The following is an 18752-nucleotide window of genomic DNA, read 5'->3' as shown; positions in this document are numbered from 1 at the left end:
AAGGTGGGAGCGGAGGATGCCATCATCTATATGCTACACGATCCCTCTCCCACCTGGACAGAGGCAGTGGTGCTGTAAGAATTATGTTTTTGGACTTCTCTAGCGCCTTCAACACCATCCAACCTCTGCTCCTTAGAGACAAGCTGACTGAGATGGGAGTAGACTCACACCTGGTGGCATGGATTGTGGACTATCTTACAGACAGACCTCAATATGTGCGTCTTGGGAACTGCAGGTCTGACATTGTGTTCAGCAATACAGGGCGCGCGGGGACTGTACTTTCTCGGTCCTGTTCAATCTATATACATCAGACTTCCAATATGACTCGAGTCCTGCCACATGCAAAAGTTAAGCTGATGACACTGCTATTGTGGGCTGCATCAGGAGTGGGCAGGAGGAGGAGTACAGAAAGCTAATCAAAGACTTTGTTAAATGGTGCGACTCAAACCACTTACACCTTAACACCAGCAAGACCAAGGAGCTGGTGGTGGATTTTAGGAGGCCCAGGCCCCTCATGGACCCTGTGATCATCAGAGGTGACTGTGTGCAGAGGGTGCAGACCTATAAATATCTGGGAGTGCAGCTGGATGACAAATTGGACTGGACTGCCAATACTGATGCTCTATGTAAGAAAGGTCAGAGCAGACTATACTTTCTGAGAAGGTTGGCATCCTTCAACATCTGCAGTAAGATGCTGCAGATGTTCTACCAGACGGTTGTGGCGAGTGCCCTCTTCTATGCGGTGGTGTGCTGGGGTGGCAGCATAAAGATGAAAGGCGCCTCACGCCTGGACAAACTTGTTAAGAAGGCAGGCTCTATTGTAGGAGTAAAGTTGGACAGTTTAACATCTGTGGCAGAGCGGCGGGCATTAAGCAAACTCCTGTCAATCATGAATAATCCACTGCATCCACTGAACAGTGTCATCTCCAGGCAGAGGAGTAGCTTCAGTGACAGACTTTTGTCACTGTCCTGCTCCACTGACAGACTGAGGAGATCGTTCCTCCCCCACACTATGCGACTCTTCAATTCCACCCGGGGGAGTAAATGCTAACATTACTTAAAGTTATTGTCTGCTTTTTTTAAATTTTTATTTATTTATTTATTTTTAAAAAATTTTTTTTATTTTTTCATTTTTATTACTATTTAATTTAATATTGTTTCTTTGTATCAGTATACTGCTACTGGATTATGGGAATTTCCCCTTGGGATTAATAAAGTATCTATCTATCTATCTATCTATAAGCCAATGGCACACTATTCAAATTTACAGGAAATTAAGACAGAATGAGGGATATAACTTCTCCAAGAACGAAGTCAAACCACAGATTTAGAAGTAAGAGACCTGACCAAGGAACCCTGAACTGAATATTTCCTCATTGAAAGGGTCATGAGAGCTGAAGACTTTGAAATATTTCAAGAAGGCTACATACCTAGTGGTATCTTGTGGAAGGTTCAGCAAGCTTTTTGCCTTCCTGAAACACTGTTTTGTACCTTTTGCACCATTTAATGCTCATATTTACAAAGCAAGACGGTCTTTTGTATAACTGTTGTGAAATTTAATTGTGAGCTCGAACACTAAGTAATTTACTATAAAAAGAATGAAGTTTAATTTTAAAATAATGACACCACTGCATTTAAGCACAGTAATATACTGCAGAAAAGTACTAATGACTTGCATTTAACTCAGATTTCAAAATTGAGATTTGCTATGTTGTTATTTTAAAAAGGTCTCAGAATTTATCCAGTAAACAACTAACTAAGTCTTAAAAGAGGTCTTGATCCCAGCCTTCAACATTAACTACTCTATGTGGCCAAAATTATGTGGACACCCCTCCCAATAATTGAGTTCAGGTTTATCAGCCACATCCACTGTTAAAGGTGTAATCAAGCATATAAATTCCACCGATAAACATTGAAAATAGAATGGGCTGCAATGAAGAGCTTAGTAATCTTAAATCTGCCACTGTCATAGGATGCATTTTGCTACAAGTTAGTACTAGAAATTTGTGTTCTGCTAGATGCAGCCAGTGAACTGTAAGTGCTACTATTGTGAAGTGGAAGAATCTATGAGCAAATTATGAGCAACAGCTTAGTCATGAAGTGGCAGATCATGAAAACTCACAGAGCAAGACTACCAAGCACTGTTGAGCCATATATGTAAAAACAACCTATTCTCTGTTGCATCACTCACAACAGAGTTCAAAAACTGCCTCTAGAAGCAACATCACCACAAGAATTGTGTATTGGGAGCTTCATAATATAGATCTCTATGTGCAATTCCAAGCATGATTTAGAGTGGTGTAAAGCGTCGTTGTCATTGGACTCTTGGTTCATCAAGTTCAGGGGAAGATTTGGAAATTTGTTAATGATAAATTTCACACAAACATTAAAATGTTTATCTTCACACAGAACCATAAAAACATGGAATAAGTTACCAAGTAATATGTTGGACAGTAGGACAGTAGGACTTTAGGGACCTTCAAAATTACACTTGATGTTATTTTGAAGAAAGTAAGTGGTTAAGACTGGTAGGTTTTGTTGGGATTAATGGCTCGTTCTAATCTAAGGTTTTCTAATGTTCTAATAATATAGGTGTTATATTCAGGTATCTATAAACTTTTGGCTACATAGTTTATATCTGATAAGATACAAGACTGCAAAATGTGCAAATGTGGGGTGAAAAAAATGCATACTTAAACGTGTTTGTTAGTGCATTTAATAATTGGACAACACCACTGCTATTTTGCCATCAATTTAACTGAAGATTGTCTATTTTAATTTCATAAAACACATATGGCTTAAAATATACAAAATTATATTGAATGTAAAAGTTAAAAATGTCACAAATTTAGAAGATATTAACATAATCCCAAACATTTACTGTGATCAATCATTTACACTAAATTGTGTTAAATTGTACTATATATACACACATAAGTATATATCATTCTTACCACCTTCTTCTTTAATACCAGCAATAGGGGATATATGGTCTTTGTTCTGGCATAACTGACTCAGATATTCAAATGTTAAAATTGTAGATATGCAGGTAAGATCATAAGGAAAAATCTACAAAAGAATTAAAACAGCAAATCAAACTTTTGTAACACAAATACATAGTGAAACATACAAAAACTAACCTTTGAAAAATTCCACTAGTAAATAGTGAATGAGCAATAACTATTTATCTTTGAATACAGAAAATGGAAAAATGTAACTTTTTACTAATAATACAGACAGCAACATGATCCTTTTTAAATTAGTAGGACTAATCACGTTTTACTAAACAAGCAAGAAATTCTGTTAACTCTGAGACCAGTCTATTACCAAACACATTACAACACTATCCAAAGCCAAATTATACCCATCTTAAAAATATTGTAAAATGAATTTTCTTTCTGACTATGGAGGAAAGACAAATTAATTCATGCACCTGTTTTGAGTAGAACCGACTCCTGAAATGTGTCATTCACAAGCTGCTCAAATAATTATATTTGTAGTTTTCAGTTTATTTAAACAAACCTGCAGCAGTTACTATCAGAAATTGGGATTAAAATCACATGGCCTTTTGTTATTTTAGGGTTTAATATACAATGGTTCCTTTTATTAACTCATACATATTGAAACATATGTTACAACCAAAAGATGTAGAAATAATAAGGTTGTACATGAGTGAAAAAAAAAAAACATACTAGGATGTCAGGCTTTTATCTACTAGTTCCTATGGCTGTAGCATAATCTGTGTAGGAGATGCACGATTGGTCTGAACATTTAAATCCAGGCGGAAGACTCATTAGGTTATTCTTTAATACCCTGATTACGGATCTTGAATAAACAGTCAAATGGCAACTCTGTATTATTTAAATAGAACAAAACTATACTCTGTTTTTCTTTCTAGTACTCTGCTGTGGCACTTTGTCTCATTGCTATATTGCCATGCTATTAGTCCTCCTTCCTATGGGAAGTGACAACATAGATACTGGGAGCCTCTGAATCAAAAAATTAAATTGTTTAATCTCATTAGACTGCCCAGCACATACTTAAAATAGCATAAAATGGTCATAAGGGGGTTATAATCAGTTGGGCTAAGTCATCCAAAACTTTGATTTTGCTTTATTTTGACTATGACCTCTCCCCCAAAGGTTTACATTTTCCGGGAATGCAGATTGTGTTTTAGAGTCGTAGACCTCTTAAATCTAATATTAATGGGCTTATACTATCATAATTTATGTTAATCAAACTGAAACATCCATTTTCTGTATGGTCAGCTATGTTTTTCCAGAAACTTCTACAACATGCTAGGCTAGGGCACATCATCTATGACATTATATGAGATCATTGGGTGTTTTGGGTCATTCAAAAAATCACACACTGTTGCCCGTTCAACCTGACCTGTGCCCTAGCAGCAACTGACAGATCTGTCATCTAGAGCCAGAGTCATCTTGACAGCTTCTTGGCTGTGTCTTTAGACACAGAAATGAATGTCCCTCTCCCTACTATTATACCAAGAGTGGCATATACAGTACCTTGCAGAGTGAACAGCCTCCAACACCACAACAACCGTCCTCCAACACTTACTTGTAGCATTCCAGTCTATTCTGTACCAACTGTTCTTTAGCTCTCCAGATTTGTATCTTTTCAGCTTGTTGGCTTCCTCTATACATTCTTTCCCACGGCATATTAAAGCCCAGCAAAAGGGTTTGCTTTAATGAGTCAGACCACAACAAATGTTTTGCCTGCAGTGTAGTTTCCATAATGTGGGGACTGAACAGCAGCTGCTTTCCTAAGCCTGCTCTTTGCTTTCTATCAGGTAAAATAAAGAGCGTTCCGGTGGTTCTACAGTTGATCTTTCCCCCTTTGACAAAGCGGATGGTGTTTTTGACCAGCTTTGTTCTCCAGCAGATGTTAAGTGTGCCACAGATGATATCAGTAATTGCCTGGAAGACCTGGTCATGCTGTCACTTATAGCGATGGTCAGCAACAGCCCTGGGGCACCTGACAGAAGGGGTAAGCTGGTCATTCGGCAAGGCATCAGCAGTGCAGTTTAGAAGGATTTGGATGAACAATACAAATAGTCTAATTAAGGAACTTGATGAGGTGTTGATCCACCATTCCAGAGATCATTCCACATGATCTTTCGCTCCATCACCTGCTCCCATTTGGTCCAGGCTTCTTGCTGTCCCATCACATCACCACTGCTCTGCTCCTCTACAGCTGCCATGACCTTCATTCTGTACCAGTTTTTGTCACTCTTTCTCTTGTGCTTTTTCAAAACAGTGGACTTCAATATTTTGGAGACCGGATTTTCCCTCGGGAACTATACTCAGTAGCAGTTTGTGCCACTGCTGTCTCGCAGGGAGTTATGTTGCTGGTATTCCACACTGTGCTCCGGTTTCCTTCCAAAGATATGCAGATTTGGGGATTTGGTGCCACTAAAATGACGCTAGTGTATGTGTGTGCTTGTATTCACCTTGCGATGAGCTGAGGCCTCGTCAAGGGACTGTTTCTCACTCGTGCCCAATGCTTCCTGGAATGGACACATACATCCCTGGATTTATGGATTTTAACAATAAACATCCTTTTCAGAGATATTGCGGTAAGGTGTTATTGGAATTTAATAGGTGTTTTAGGCAATTCACAACACAGAGAAGCCGAACATGTTCTCAACGCGATAATATCTCGCACTGCCACCTGGTGGATTCCTCCAGATTTACGTAAAGTACGCGCGCAAGTATAAACACTACAACGCTTGCGTAGCAGGAGCGTCCGCTGCAGCATGCAACGCGTCGCGTGAAGTATAACACCAGCCTTAAGATTTGCAGTACTGTGGCAACTCTCTTGCTCGCAATACCTTTAACTTCTCCTCAATGGATTTCAGAGGAAGCTTTAGGATGAAGCTGCTCCAGTACAGAACAATGAGGCTGATATTCTACTGTAAGCCTAGCCAGTACCCAAAGAACACCTGATGGTATTCCATGCTGGTAAACGCAGGCCTTGAATCGCCCTGAAAGACCAGTCTTGTCAGCAGTAGTAATTTTTCAAGTTATGCGCATGTGTTTTTTGATTGCTACCTTGCCTCGGAATGTAGTGTTTTTTCCTGAATACATTTTAGTCCTACCCTTAATGAACTTATTTTGCATGTAATTATTATACTCTTCAGTGAATCTGCAATCTTTATTAATCTTTACTTTATACTGTTTTCTTTTCCGGTTCTTTTGTGATGTTCTGCATCACCTTCCACCTGATCAAAGTCCTGTGCAGCCACCTGTGACATTTAAATGTTTGAATCAAAGCAGTTACCCCAACTTGCCATAAGCCCCAATGTGTCAAATCCATTAAGATATATAGTCTATAAAAAATATTAAGTAAAATAGCTTAAAAACATGTATGTTAGGCAGAATGACCTGTAGTTGCTGGGGTTTTCTTTTTAGCCTGGAACCCCTACAGATTTTTTTTTTCTGTCCACCATGTTCAACTGACCTCACAACTGGACAGGCATTTAAACATAAAAAACAATACATTTAACACTAGAATCCCTGAAGTCTACGAAAAAAGCCTGGGTCATCTTAAATTCCTTTACACCTCTACATTAGTGTCTTTTTTTTTTTTGCAAATGTGTCGATCAGTACAAGCAGCCTGCTATCCCCACCCCCACTGCTGCAGCTCAATTTCGACAAAACGTTCTCCCAGTTCAAGTCTGTTTATTTGGGTGTGAGGTGCCTGGAATTGTATAGAGTAAATAACATATCGTTATTTGGAACACATGCATTTCTTGTGTGTTCCATGTCTACAACAATCTAGGTAAATGTAGGATGACAGGGTATGTGAGGCAAGAAATGCTGAACACATACCTACATACAGAAACATTTTCATGTTATAGTATTAATGACAAAATTTTGACATGAAGTTTATAATGTGTGAAGACTGAAGTCCAAATAACAAATAAACACTTCACAAAAGGTACAAATATAACAAAACAAGTGCACTTTTATTCAAGAATATAACCAAAGAAAAAGAAATTGGGTTAGAGTAAGATGCTGACACGACCACTTGGGTGGTGCAGCTGTAAGAACTGATGACTCATAATCAAGAGGTTGCCAGTTCGATATAATGTCGGTCATATAAGTCGAATGTGGAAAACTCACCCTATTGGTCCAAGGGATTACAATATGCTAACGCCCACCTAAGAGAGTAACCACAGAGCATACTGTCTTTTTTTTATGTATTGTGCCTACATGACCCCACGGTAATACCCAAACTATTCCAAAGCAATGTTTGCACTGTTTTGTGTTTTTTGTATCTCACACCCTCATACACCTTTATCGTAAGAGCATCCCTTATCTACGATGGAGCATTCGATCAAACGAAAAGATGAAGCTGGTTTTAAATTAAAAGTCTTTGAAGTGGTGAAAGAAATTGGTAACTGCGCTACTACAACAAAATTCGATGTGTCTGAGAAACTGAGATTTGAGGAAGCAAGAAGATGCAAAAAAAAATGTAAGTGTTGTATTTTTTAATGGGCATATAAATCGGGGTCTGATTTTATGATCAATTTTGTAGGTTTTAAGACTCGACTTATACGCGAGTATATATGGTGTGAAGAAAATTGTGTTTTTAGACTTGAAAAGCACAGTGCCGTAGATCCTGTTATATAAGCCGAGAATTTCATCCTAGATTTTTGGCTTGGAGTTTGGGGGTCGGTTTATACAACGAGTATCGTTTCAGATTCAAGATTTCCAGCGCAATGACGGTTTTGCCGATGAATACAGAAGTAAATAATGACGAAACCACAGAGCCATCTTTCAGATGAAGAAGTAACTTTGCATGCCGGTACTTTAAATTAAATAAAGAATTTATTCAAAAAAGTGTTTTAGTTGTTGATTTTATTAATAAAATTTATAATAAATTATCGGGAAGTTTAAAATTAAATCAACATCTTGTGTTACGAAACGGATGCGGTCACGTGTATCCGCTTGCGTGATTGTAAACAAACAACCGAGGGCGTTAGTAGTGTCAGTCGGAGCCCAGATACATGTGTTTGTGGATGTAATTTCCGTCATTGCAGTGATTTATCTATATATATAATTCATTAAGACCATGCAAGCAAGACACATAATTGCTAAGGAAGGAAGAGAAGGTAAAAATAAGCGATCGCAATCGAAACAAAGATGGATATTGTGTGGAAATATCTCCTCCCTTACTGCAGCCCAAAGATGTCAAATTAAATGGTGAGTACAGTATGAAATTGTTTCTAGAATAGAATGCCTTTAATTGTCACTAAACGCATCTACAATGAGATTAAAAGCAGCTCCTTCAGTGCAGAAAAAAGTTCTGTATAGGGCTTGTATGGTTGTTTTATAGCTTTAGCATAATGCCGGAACTGCTGCCCATCTTCTGCTTTCTTTCCCTCCTCCGTCTGTGTTGTCTCCTAGACTCGACAACAATCCACGGAGAGCCCGCTGGTCTCGCTATTTTGTCTGGGATGTTGTGCGTGTGATGAAAAACACTCGAAACAGATGTCTGGCTCTGGACACCGATGTGTATAAGGTTCTGAATGGTGTAGCGGATGTTCGCCAAACCGATCGTGCACAAACAAGGACAAAAAAAAGTACAAAAACAACAAAAAGTGCACTGAAAAGGAGAGCCCTGAGTCGCTGCGACCATGCGTGCCGCCATGCTCCTAGCTTAATCGAAGTAGGCTTGGCACTTTTTATAACTTTTTGGTTAGTACATTAGGAAAATTATTGGTGTTTTGGTAAATTATGCACATTATATTATATATCAAAAATGCCGGCAGTCTCAAATTCTCGCCAATAAACATTATAAATATACACTTTTAAGGAAATTTAGAAAATTTTGCTTGAAGAAGGGGGTCGGCTTAAATGCCGGTCATCGGCAAATACATGTAATTTAGTAGGTAGAGAAGGGGTTCGGCTAATATACCGGGTCGGCCTGTATTCCGGGATCTACGGTACATATGAATATTTTTGTTGAGCAAAACTCAAACTGCTGAAAAACTAAAAACTAAATAAAAACTAAAAAAATATAAATGGTGGAAAACTAAAAATAAAAACCAAACAATAGAATTAAGAACAAAATAAAAAAGTAAAACTAAAAAATGAATGTGAAATTCCCCTTGGGATTAATAAAGTATCTATCTATCTATCTACACTTTCATTTAACTTTTAAATAAACAAAAATTATAACATCATTTACAAATTAATGTAAATAAAAATTCACAAAATAATGTTATTAATATATGGAGGCATTTACCAATATAACTTTTGTTCTAAAAAAAAAAAAAAAGCACTGTAAAATAATTCTTATACTAGTCCTTTGTGACTGGAGATACTTTTCTAAAAGGCAACCTCATATATTATTTCAGTTATATATGATGCAACCCAGCTCAGGATTAAGTGGGTTTAGAAGAAGCATGGACAGAAGGAGGATGATGATTTACCCTTTAGTTACTGACACGATACAATCTGAATATGCGGACATTATGAAAATATTCAACATAATGCACTATCCATCCATCAATTATTCAGCCCACTACATCCTAACTACAGGGTCACGGGGGTCTGCTGGAGCCAATCCCAGCCAACACAGGGTGCAAGGCAGGAAAAAAACCCTGGGCAGGGCGCCAACCCACCGCAGGGCACACACACACTACGGACAATTTAGGATCGCCAATGCATCTAACCAGCATGTCTTTTGGGAGGTGGGAGGAAACTGGAGCACCCGGAGGAAACCCACGCAGACACGGGGAGAACATGCAAACTCCACACAGGGATGACCCGGGAAGCGAACCCAGGTCTCCTAACTGCGAGGCAGCAGCGCTACCACTGCGTCACCGTGCCGCCCTAAATGCGCTACCATGTATTTTTATCACTTAATGAAAGAAATTTCTACTTCTTATGTATGTCATTTTTCTACTAATACTGCAATATTATAGAAATTACCATAATTAATTAGCTTTTTATTTTTAACAAAAAAATAAGTCAAGATATATAAAGGACATACAGCTTTAGGTATCTCTTGATAAGACAGTCCTTGAAGATGTGAATGGCTGTTCAAACTACTAAAAACTAGGCCGCTTTGTGGTTCCACCCAGCATTCAGTCACCAAGTTAAGTTCTGTATCCACCTCAATTGCTTCCACTTCTGTGTCATTGTCGTCATCAGTAGAAAAACTAAAGATGTAAAATCAAAAAAAAAATTTGAAAAAAGTGAAGGCAAAGCCCAAATATGAAACAGTATAAATCAATACTCAGTCCATTATTTGCTTTCATATTATTCAGTCATTTACACAGTTATGATGTTGTTAATAGGAATGTAAAAAAACTATGTTCTGTGTAAAGAACACTTAATGGAGATTACATTAACTAATTAATGTTTAAAAGAACAGACTACCCAAAACTGGTATTTTTATATATTAATTACCCCATATGTTTTGTTGTGATCACTGAGAAACATTTTTAGCCTCATGTTTTCTTAGATAAAAAAGGAGATTAAAAATGTTTATCACAGAATGTCTATTGTGACTTATGCCAGACTACAAAAACGTCAATGGGGAAAAGAAAAAAATCTCATGCTACTCTTGTCATTTAACCACATGTTAGTAATCTAGTCATATGCTCACATCAAACAAAACATGCATTTTTTTCTGAAATATTGTTAAATAAAAGCTTTTGGAAAAATCAGCGTAAGACATGAACAGGAATTGCAACCTGCATGGGACTAAGTATTTGAATTGAAGATCCACCTTTCCCCCTCATTCATCAAGAGTAGTGATGAGGGAACCCAGATCAATTTGCTCCACCTTGAGTTCAACAAAATCACTGAAAGATTTAGTAATTTTAAACTTTGTCAAACTTTACAAAATATACTTCGCAAATGGGACCTAGCAACGGAAATAATTCTTTCTGTTACCAGCACTTTAATGATGACTCACTCCAACCTTGAAGTTACAAAATGTGGTAGCTTCAATCATGTGCTTTGGAAGGAACAATGACAAATTTCTGTCAGTTTACGACCAGTTCCACTCGAGGAAATACCAGTCTGGAACTGATGTATTTAAATGTTAAAGATGCCTTTAAATCTAATCTACTGGCTTCTTTATACAAATCTAACCACAACTTGACTTATCTTATTCCCAGCTACAAGCCTGTTATTAGATGACAACCTGTTACCACGAGAATAGTGAAGAAATGGAGCCTGGAGGATGCAATGGCTCTGAATGAATGCTTCCAAAACACAGATTGAGAAATTATGCGACAGTCACATGGAGATGACACTAAGGGACTCTTTCACTGTATCACAGACTATATTATCTTCTATGTCGATACAGTGGTAAAGACAAAGACAGCATGATGCTTTACAAACAAAAAGCCCTAAGGAGCTAAAAGGGTTCCTGAATGAGAAAGAGAAAGCATTCAAAATCCAGTGACAAAGAGGTTCTGAAGGACACGCAGAGTGTGCTAAAATAAAAGATGACTCAAGGAAAGGATGCCTAAAAAAGCCAAATTAGAAAAAAACCCACTTAGAATAACATGAAGAATATCTGGAATGGATTGGGTATAATTACGGGATTCAAGCAATCCAAGGCTCAGGTGCTAGGAGGGGATGTGGACAAGGCTATTGCCCTGAACGAATTTTTTAATAGATTTTACCTCCCAGTGCCACCTTCTTGCAATGACTCCCCACACCATAACTACTACATCAACAAACCTACCATGCCAACTGGAATGACCAGTGACAAGTCCACCTCTTACCATCAGTATGGACTGTCCATAACTGAAGACCAAGTAAGGAAACAACTGAGGAAGCTACATACAGGAAAAGCTGCAGGACCAAAAGGAGCCAGTCCTCAAGTTCTCAAGGCCTGTGCTGACCAACTTTGTGGTGTCCTCTGACACCTGTATAGTCACTCCGTAAGGATATAGAAAGTACCACTGCTGTGGAAAATATCCTACATTATTCCTGTTCCAAATAAGGTAGGCGCATTTTCATCTAATGACAACTGACCAGTGGCACTTATGTCTCACATCATGAAAACCTTGGAGAGACTGGTCCTGGACTATATGAGTACACTTATAGTAAACCACCTAAACCCACTGCAGTTTGCCTGTCAGACAAAAATTGGAGTGGAAGGTGTTACTTTTTATCTGCTTCACAAAGCATATTCTCACTGGGAAAAATCTGCACTGTGAGGATTATGTTTTTGATTTCTCCAGCGTCTTCAATACCATCCAGTCATCCCTGTTAAGGTGTAAACTCAGAGATATGCAAGTGGATGAGCCTATGGTGTTCTGGATAATGGACTGTCAGGCCAATTGCAGTTTCTGATACACAAGTAAGCAACACTGTAGCACCACAAGGAACAGTCATGTCTCCTTTTCTCTTTACTCTATACACCTCTGATAACAAATATAACATCAAGTCAAGTCACTTACAGAAATTCTCAGATGATTCTACACTTAAGGGTTATATTGATAAAGGGAATGATACAGTATAGGAATCAGGTGAAGAAGTTTGTTTCTTGGTGTAAAGAGAATTGTCTGAATCTTAACATCAGAAAAAACAGTCCCTACAGGTGCATCTCAATAAATCAGAATATCATTGAAAAGTTAATTTATTTCAGTAATGCAATTCAAAAGTGAAACTCATATAGATTAATTTTGCTGATTATAACCTAAAGGCAACGAAAACTCAAAATTCAGTATCTCAGAAAATTAGAATATTACTTAAGACCAAAAAAAAAAAAAAAAAAATCATTTAGCACAAAATATTGGCCTACTGAAAAGTATATCCACGCACTCAATACTTGGTTGGGGCTCCATTTGCATGAATTACTGTATCAATGCGTCGTGGCATTAGATATAGTGTGTTATAGAAGCCCAGGATGCTTTGATAGCGGCCTTCAGCTCAGCTTATTTACTTATTTAACTACCTATTTATGTATTTATTTATGTAAATATATTCTGTAAAAAGCCAAATGCCCCCCTAGGGACAAATAAAATTCTTTCTTTCTTTCTTTCTTTCTTTCTTTCTTTCTTTCTTTCTTGTTGGTATTGCACGATGTCACTAGTCTGCATGAGATATTGAAGCAAGAATTTCATTGTATTATGCACACGACAATAAAAATGAACCTGATATTAAATATGGTTTCAGAAAGCAAAGCAGATGCCTATCAGCTGTGAATGGCATGAATAGCATGAAACAAATAACATCACTCATTTCCCCATAGATAAAAAGAACTGTTCAGACTTTCTTATTCATTAATACATTCCAACCCTGCTGAACTATGCTAAAGCAAATTTTGAAAGGATATAGAAGCACTTAAACCAACAAAACAGTATGTTCAAAAAGCCCTACCTGTCTTTAGAAGAAGTTGAATGGGGAGGAAACAGAACATACTGAACAATGCATGTGTGAATTTCTCCATCTCCATTTTGGGACACACACTAAAGTATCAAAAAAAATAAAGAAATTAAATATGAGCAGAATAAAAAATACAGTGTGTACATTAATCAAATACAAATTGCTTATATACATAATCTTAAGAAGCTATTCCTACACCCAGTTAACATCTTCATGTACATACAGAACATGGTCTGGATAAACTGCCTACAGAAGCAAAGCACACAAGCAAGACATACAATATATGCATCAGACTTATATGAGCTTGTTGGATATCCCATTTCAGCACCATGTGTATTAATATGGAGTTGGTGCCCCTTTGTGGCTATAACAGCCTCCACGCTTCTGGAAAGATTTTCCATCAGATTCCGAAGTGTGTCTGTGGGAATTTACATCCATTCAGCCAAGTGAGTATTTGTTTGGTCAAGAACTGATATTTTGCAAGTAGACCTGACTTTCAATCGGCATTCCAAATCCAAAGATATTCCAAAGGTGTTCAGTAGGATTGCGTTTAGGTCTCTGAGCAGGCCACTCAAGATCCTCCACAATAAACTCATCAAATCATGTCTTTATGGGCATGGCTTTGTGCACAGGAACACAGTAATACTGGAAAAGAAAAGTGCCTTAATCAAACTGTTACCACAAAGATGGAAGCACGCAATTGTCTAAAATGTCTTTGTATGCTGTAGCATTAACAATACACTTCACTTGAACCAAGAGGCATAGCTGAAACCTTGAAAGACAGCCCGAGACCATTAACTTTCTCCATCAAACTTGGCAGTAGACACTACATAGTCCTAAAGATGCATCCATCAGAGTGCCAGACAGTGAAGATTGAGTCCTCACTCCTGAGAACATGTTTCCACTACTTCAGAGTCCAATGGCATGGCACTTTCCATCACTCAAGGCAATGATTGGCATTGCACATAGTAATCATAGGCTGGTGTGTAGCTGCTCAGCCACGAAAATCCATTTTACTGACCTCCCAACGCACAGTTCTTGTGTTCATCCCCGTTACACCCTCTGATCTCCCATTTCAATTCAGATGCCTCCAATTTCCAGTAAGTCTCTGCTTCGCGATGAGAAGTAAGAAGTCTCAGGGACAGACCCAACAAAAGGTTGCCATTGATTTCAGGCAAGATTGCTTTTCTCCTGGACAACTATACGTTGCATTCTCAAGAGTGAGCTCAAGAGCTTCGTCATATTACAACCAGAGTGCTGAATTGACAACGTGATATATAAAGAGAACTATAATAATCATAATAAACGAACAATAAAACAGCGGAGAACCTGTGGATTAAAGAAAAAGTGTGCTCTTTCCAGTGAACTCTCAAGCATACAATATTAGATTGGACACCTTACCTTTTATCATTGCAGATCAGTTTAAATACCTAGGGGTAAATATCACAAGTAAACATAAAGCTCTTTATCAACAAAATTTCACCATCTGTATGGAAAAATTGAGCAAGACTTGCATAGATGGTCAAACTTTCATCTGACTCTAGCTGGAAGAATTAACAAGGTTAAGATAAATATCCTTCCTTTACCGTTCATTTAATCATGGCGAGTCGCGGAAAAATAATGAAATGGAAGGAGGATTATATTAACTATGGCATTACAAAAACAATTATTGATGGCGAATAAAGTATCTATAATTCATAATGCTTCAATTGGTGATCTGTTTTTCTGCGTTAACCTTATATTTTTTCATACTTCTTCTCAAACCAAGGGGGTGCGAGGGTAAAATGAATCGGGAAGCGCTGATATATGTATATTGAATATATTGAAATAGTTTTACTGTCAAATAATGCAAACAGTACGCGGCACGTGTTTCGCCCTAATTCTGAGCTCATCAGGTGTACACACTCACTGCACCCCCTCTCGGGAATCAAAACTCGGACGTCAGCGCTAGAGGCGAAGCCTCTCATGTTGCGCCACGGCGTGTGGTTTCGTTTATGTGACAGTATGTAGATCGGGGTGGATATATATATGGGGGGCGGAGTTTCGTGTGACATTATCACACCTCCCATGTAATAACACAGTACGTAGAAAACCAGGAAGAGCTCCAAAAACCGCTGAAGACATACATTATATAATTAAGAAGGCAGCGAAACAGTTAGAAGCGAGCGAGTGACATATAAAACCATATTTAACGGCACACGTGAACTGACGCAGTGCGCAGACAAAAAGCAACAGTTCCAAAGAGTGCTGAACAAAACCAATTACACTGCTACGCTCAAATAGACAAACCACACGCCGTGGCGCAATAGTAGAGGCTTAGCCTCTAGCACCGGCATCCGAGGTTTGATTCCCGAGAGGGGATACACTGAATATGTACACGCGCCTCACGATTCATTTTAGCCTCACATCCCCTTGGTTTCAGACGTATGAAAAAAATCTGCGGTTAACGCAGAAAGACAGATCACCAATTGAAGCTTTATGAAAAATGGATACTTTATTCGCAATCAATGATTGTTTTGGTAAAGCCATACTCAGTGTATTCATTAGATGAACGGTAAAAAAGTAAGAGCGAGGGGAGGGTAACTTATTGATGCATGCAGGCAAAACTACAATAGCACGCGGGCTCGATGTACTGTAGTGTGCGTCAACTCGATCTGAATTGCGCGATCACATTTGAAAAAATATATCTTTTCAAGTTCTATTTAGTCCATATGTGTCAAACTCCAGGCCCGCAGGCCACATCCGGCCCGGCGTGTAATTATATCCGGCCCGCGAGATCATATTATTGTTATTAATGGCCAACACTCAACAGACGTCTGGGGACCGAGGAGACCAGTTTCTCAAGTTTAGAAATAGGAATGCTCTCCCATTCTTGTCTAATAGAGACCTCTAACTGTTCAATCGTCTTGGGCCTTCTTTGTTGCACCTTCCTCTTTATGATGCGCCAAATGTTCTCTATAGGTGAAAGATCTGGACTGCAGACTGGCCATTTCAGTACCCGGATCCTTCTCCTACACAGCCATGATGTTGTGATTGATGCAGAATGTGGTCTGGCATTATCTTGTTGAAAAATGCAGGGTCTTCCCTGAAAGAGATGATGTCTGGATGGGAGCATATGTTGTTCTAGAACCTGAATATATTTTTTCTTCATTGATGGTGCCTTTCCAGACATGCAAGCTGCCCATGCCACACGCACTCATACAACCTCATACCATCAGAGATGCAGGCTTCTGAACTGAGCGTTGATAACAACTTGGGTTGTCCTTGTCCTCTTTGGTCCGGATGACATGGCGGGACAGATTTCCAAAAAGAACTTCGAATCGTGACTCGTCTGACCAGAAAACAGTCTTCCATTTTGCTACACTCCATTTTAAATGATCCCTGGCCCAGTGACAACGCCTGAGCTTGTGGATCTTGCTTAGAAATGGCTTCTTCTTTGCACTGTAGAGTTTCAGCTGGCAACAGCGAATGGCACGGTGGATTGTGTTCACTGACAATGGTTTCTGGAAGTAATCCTGAGCCCATTCTGTGATTTCCTTTACAGTAGCATTCCTGTTTGTGATGCAGTGTCGTTTAAGGGCCCGGAGATCACGGGCATCCAGTATGGTTTTACGGCATTGACCCTTGCACACAGAGATTGTTCCAGATTCTCTGAATCTTCAGATGATGTTATGCACAGTTGATGATGATAGATGCAAAGTCTTTGCAATTTTTCGCTGGGTAACACCTTTCTGATATTGCTCCACTATCTTTCTGCGCAACATTGTGGGAATTGGTGATCCTCTACCCATCTTGGCTTCTGAGAGACACTGCCACTCTGAGAAGCTCTTTTTATACCCAATCATGTTGCCAATTGACCTAATTAGTGTTTATTGGTCTTCCAGCTCTTCGTTATGCTCAAATTTACTTTTTCCAGCCTCTTATTCCTACTTGTCCCAACTTTTTTGGGATTTGTTGACACCGTGAAATTTTGAATCAACATATTTTTCCTTTAAAATGATACATTTACTCAGATTAAACGTTTGATCTGTCATCTACGTTCTATTACAAATAAAATATTGACATTTGCCATCTCCACATAATTGCATTCAGTTTTTATTCACAATTTGTTTAGTGTCCCAACTTTTTTGGAATCCGGTTTGTACCTTGCAATAACCTAACTAAATTATTTTAAAAAGATAAATACAGTGATCCTTCGCTGTATCGCGCTTCGACTTTCGCGGCTTCACTCCATTGCAGATTTTAAATGTAAGCATATCTAAATATACTGTATATCATGGATTTTTTGCTGGTTCGCGGATTTCTGCGGACAATGGGTCTTTTAATTTATGGTACATGCTTCCTCAGTTTGTTTGCCCAGTTGATTTCATACAAGGGACACTATTGGCCAATGGCTTAGAAGCTACCCAATCAGAGCATGCATTACATATTAAATAAAACTCTTCAATGATATAAGATATGCTTCCCACGCGGTACTTGATTGTTTGCTTTTCTCCGTCTCTCTCACTCTCTCTGACATTCTCTGTGCCTGACGGAGGGGGTGTGAGCAGAGGGGCTGTTTACACAGAGGCTGTTTGCCTCGAGGATACGGACGCTCCTCTAAAAAATGCTGCTTTATTGCGGTGCATCGGCATACTTAAAAGCCCAAAAGCACGTATTGATTTTTTGATTGTTTGCTTTTCTCTTGCTCTCTCTCTCTCTCTCCGACATTCTGTGCTCCTGACATGCATTCTTTGAAGAGGAAGATATGTTTGCATTCTTTTAATTGTGAGAAAGAACTGTCATCTCTGTCTTGTCATGGAGCACAGTTTAAACTTTTGACTAAAGGGTGTTATTTCATGTCTAAAGGGCTCTAATAATGTTAACAGTGTGGGAGAGTTTATAAGGACTTAAATATATAAAAATAACCATACAAACATATGGTTTCTACTTCGCAGATTTTCATCTATCGCTGGGGGTTCTGGAACGCAACCCCCGCGATCGAGGAGGGATTACTGTAAATGGCAAGTTTTAAATGCTTTATGGAAACTCGAAAATATCAAAACAAAACTTGTACTCTTCATAAAAATGAAAGTATTTTTAATTTACTTTAAAGAAATTTATTTTGGAAAGAAATGGAGTGAATGGGTCTAAAAAACTAAGAAATTTCGTGCTTGGACCACAAAGTTTTTAAAACCGTTTCTTACTGAGCATCTATGGGCTAATGGTAACCTACATTCTCAATTTCAAGTCCCAAGTCCTCATGGCTCGGGAGATTTCGTGATGAGTGAGTCAGTGGTATTTGGCTTTTATATACTGTAGATTACTATAACATAAAAAAAATTCTGTTTTAGTTATGTGTTCAACATTTCTTGCCTCGCAATTCCTGTC

The 18752-nt window shown here is 38.5% G+C and overlaps 1 protein-coding gene across 7 annotated transcripts in view; it reads right to left on the bottom strand.

The window, feature by feature from the left end:
• Positions 1–18752, bottom strand: part of szt2 (SZT2 subunit of KICSTOR complex) — a 337146-nt gene that overhangs the window by 249046 nt on the left and 69348 nt on the right. For all 7 annotated transcript variants that reach the window (XM_039735449.1, XM_039735443.1, XM_039735448.1 and 4 more), the window contains exons 18-20: positions 13377–13465; positions 10024–10192; positions 2955–3069 (exon numbers count right to left, since the gene is read on the bottom strand). In XM_039735449.1, coding sequence (XP_039591383.1) covers positions 2955–3069; positions 10024–10192; positions 13377–13465 — 373 coding nt within the window. The remainder of the gene's footprint in view (positions 1–2954; positions 3070–10023; positions 10193–13376; positions 13466–18752) is intronic.

This window comes from Polypterus senegalus, chromosome 14 (genome assembly GCF_016835505.1).
Source record: "Polypterus senegalus isolate Bchr_013 chromosome 14, ASM1683550v1, whole genome shotgun sequence".
Lineage (NCBI taxonomy): Eukaryota > Metazoa > Chordata > Cladistia > Polypteriformes > Polypteridae > Polypterus > Polypterus senegalus.
The sequence above is the reverse complement of the archived record's forward strand: the minus strand, read 5'-3'. Positions and strand labels throughout refer to the sequence as shown.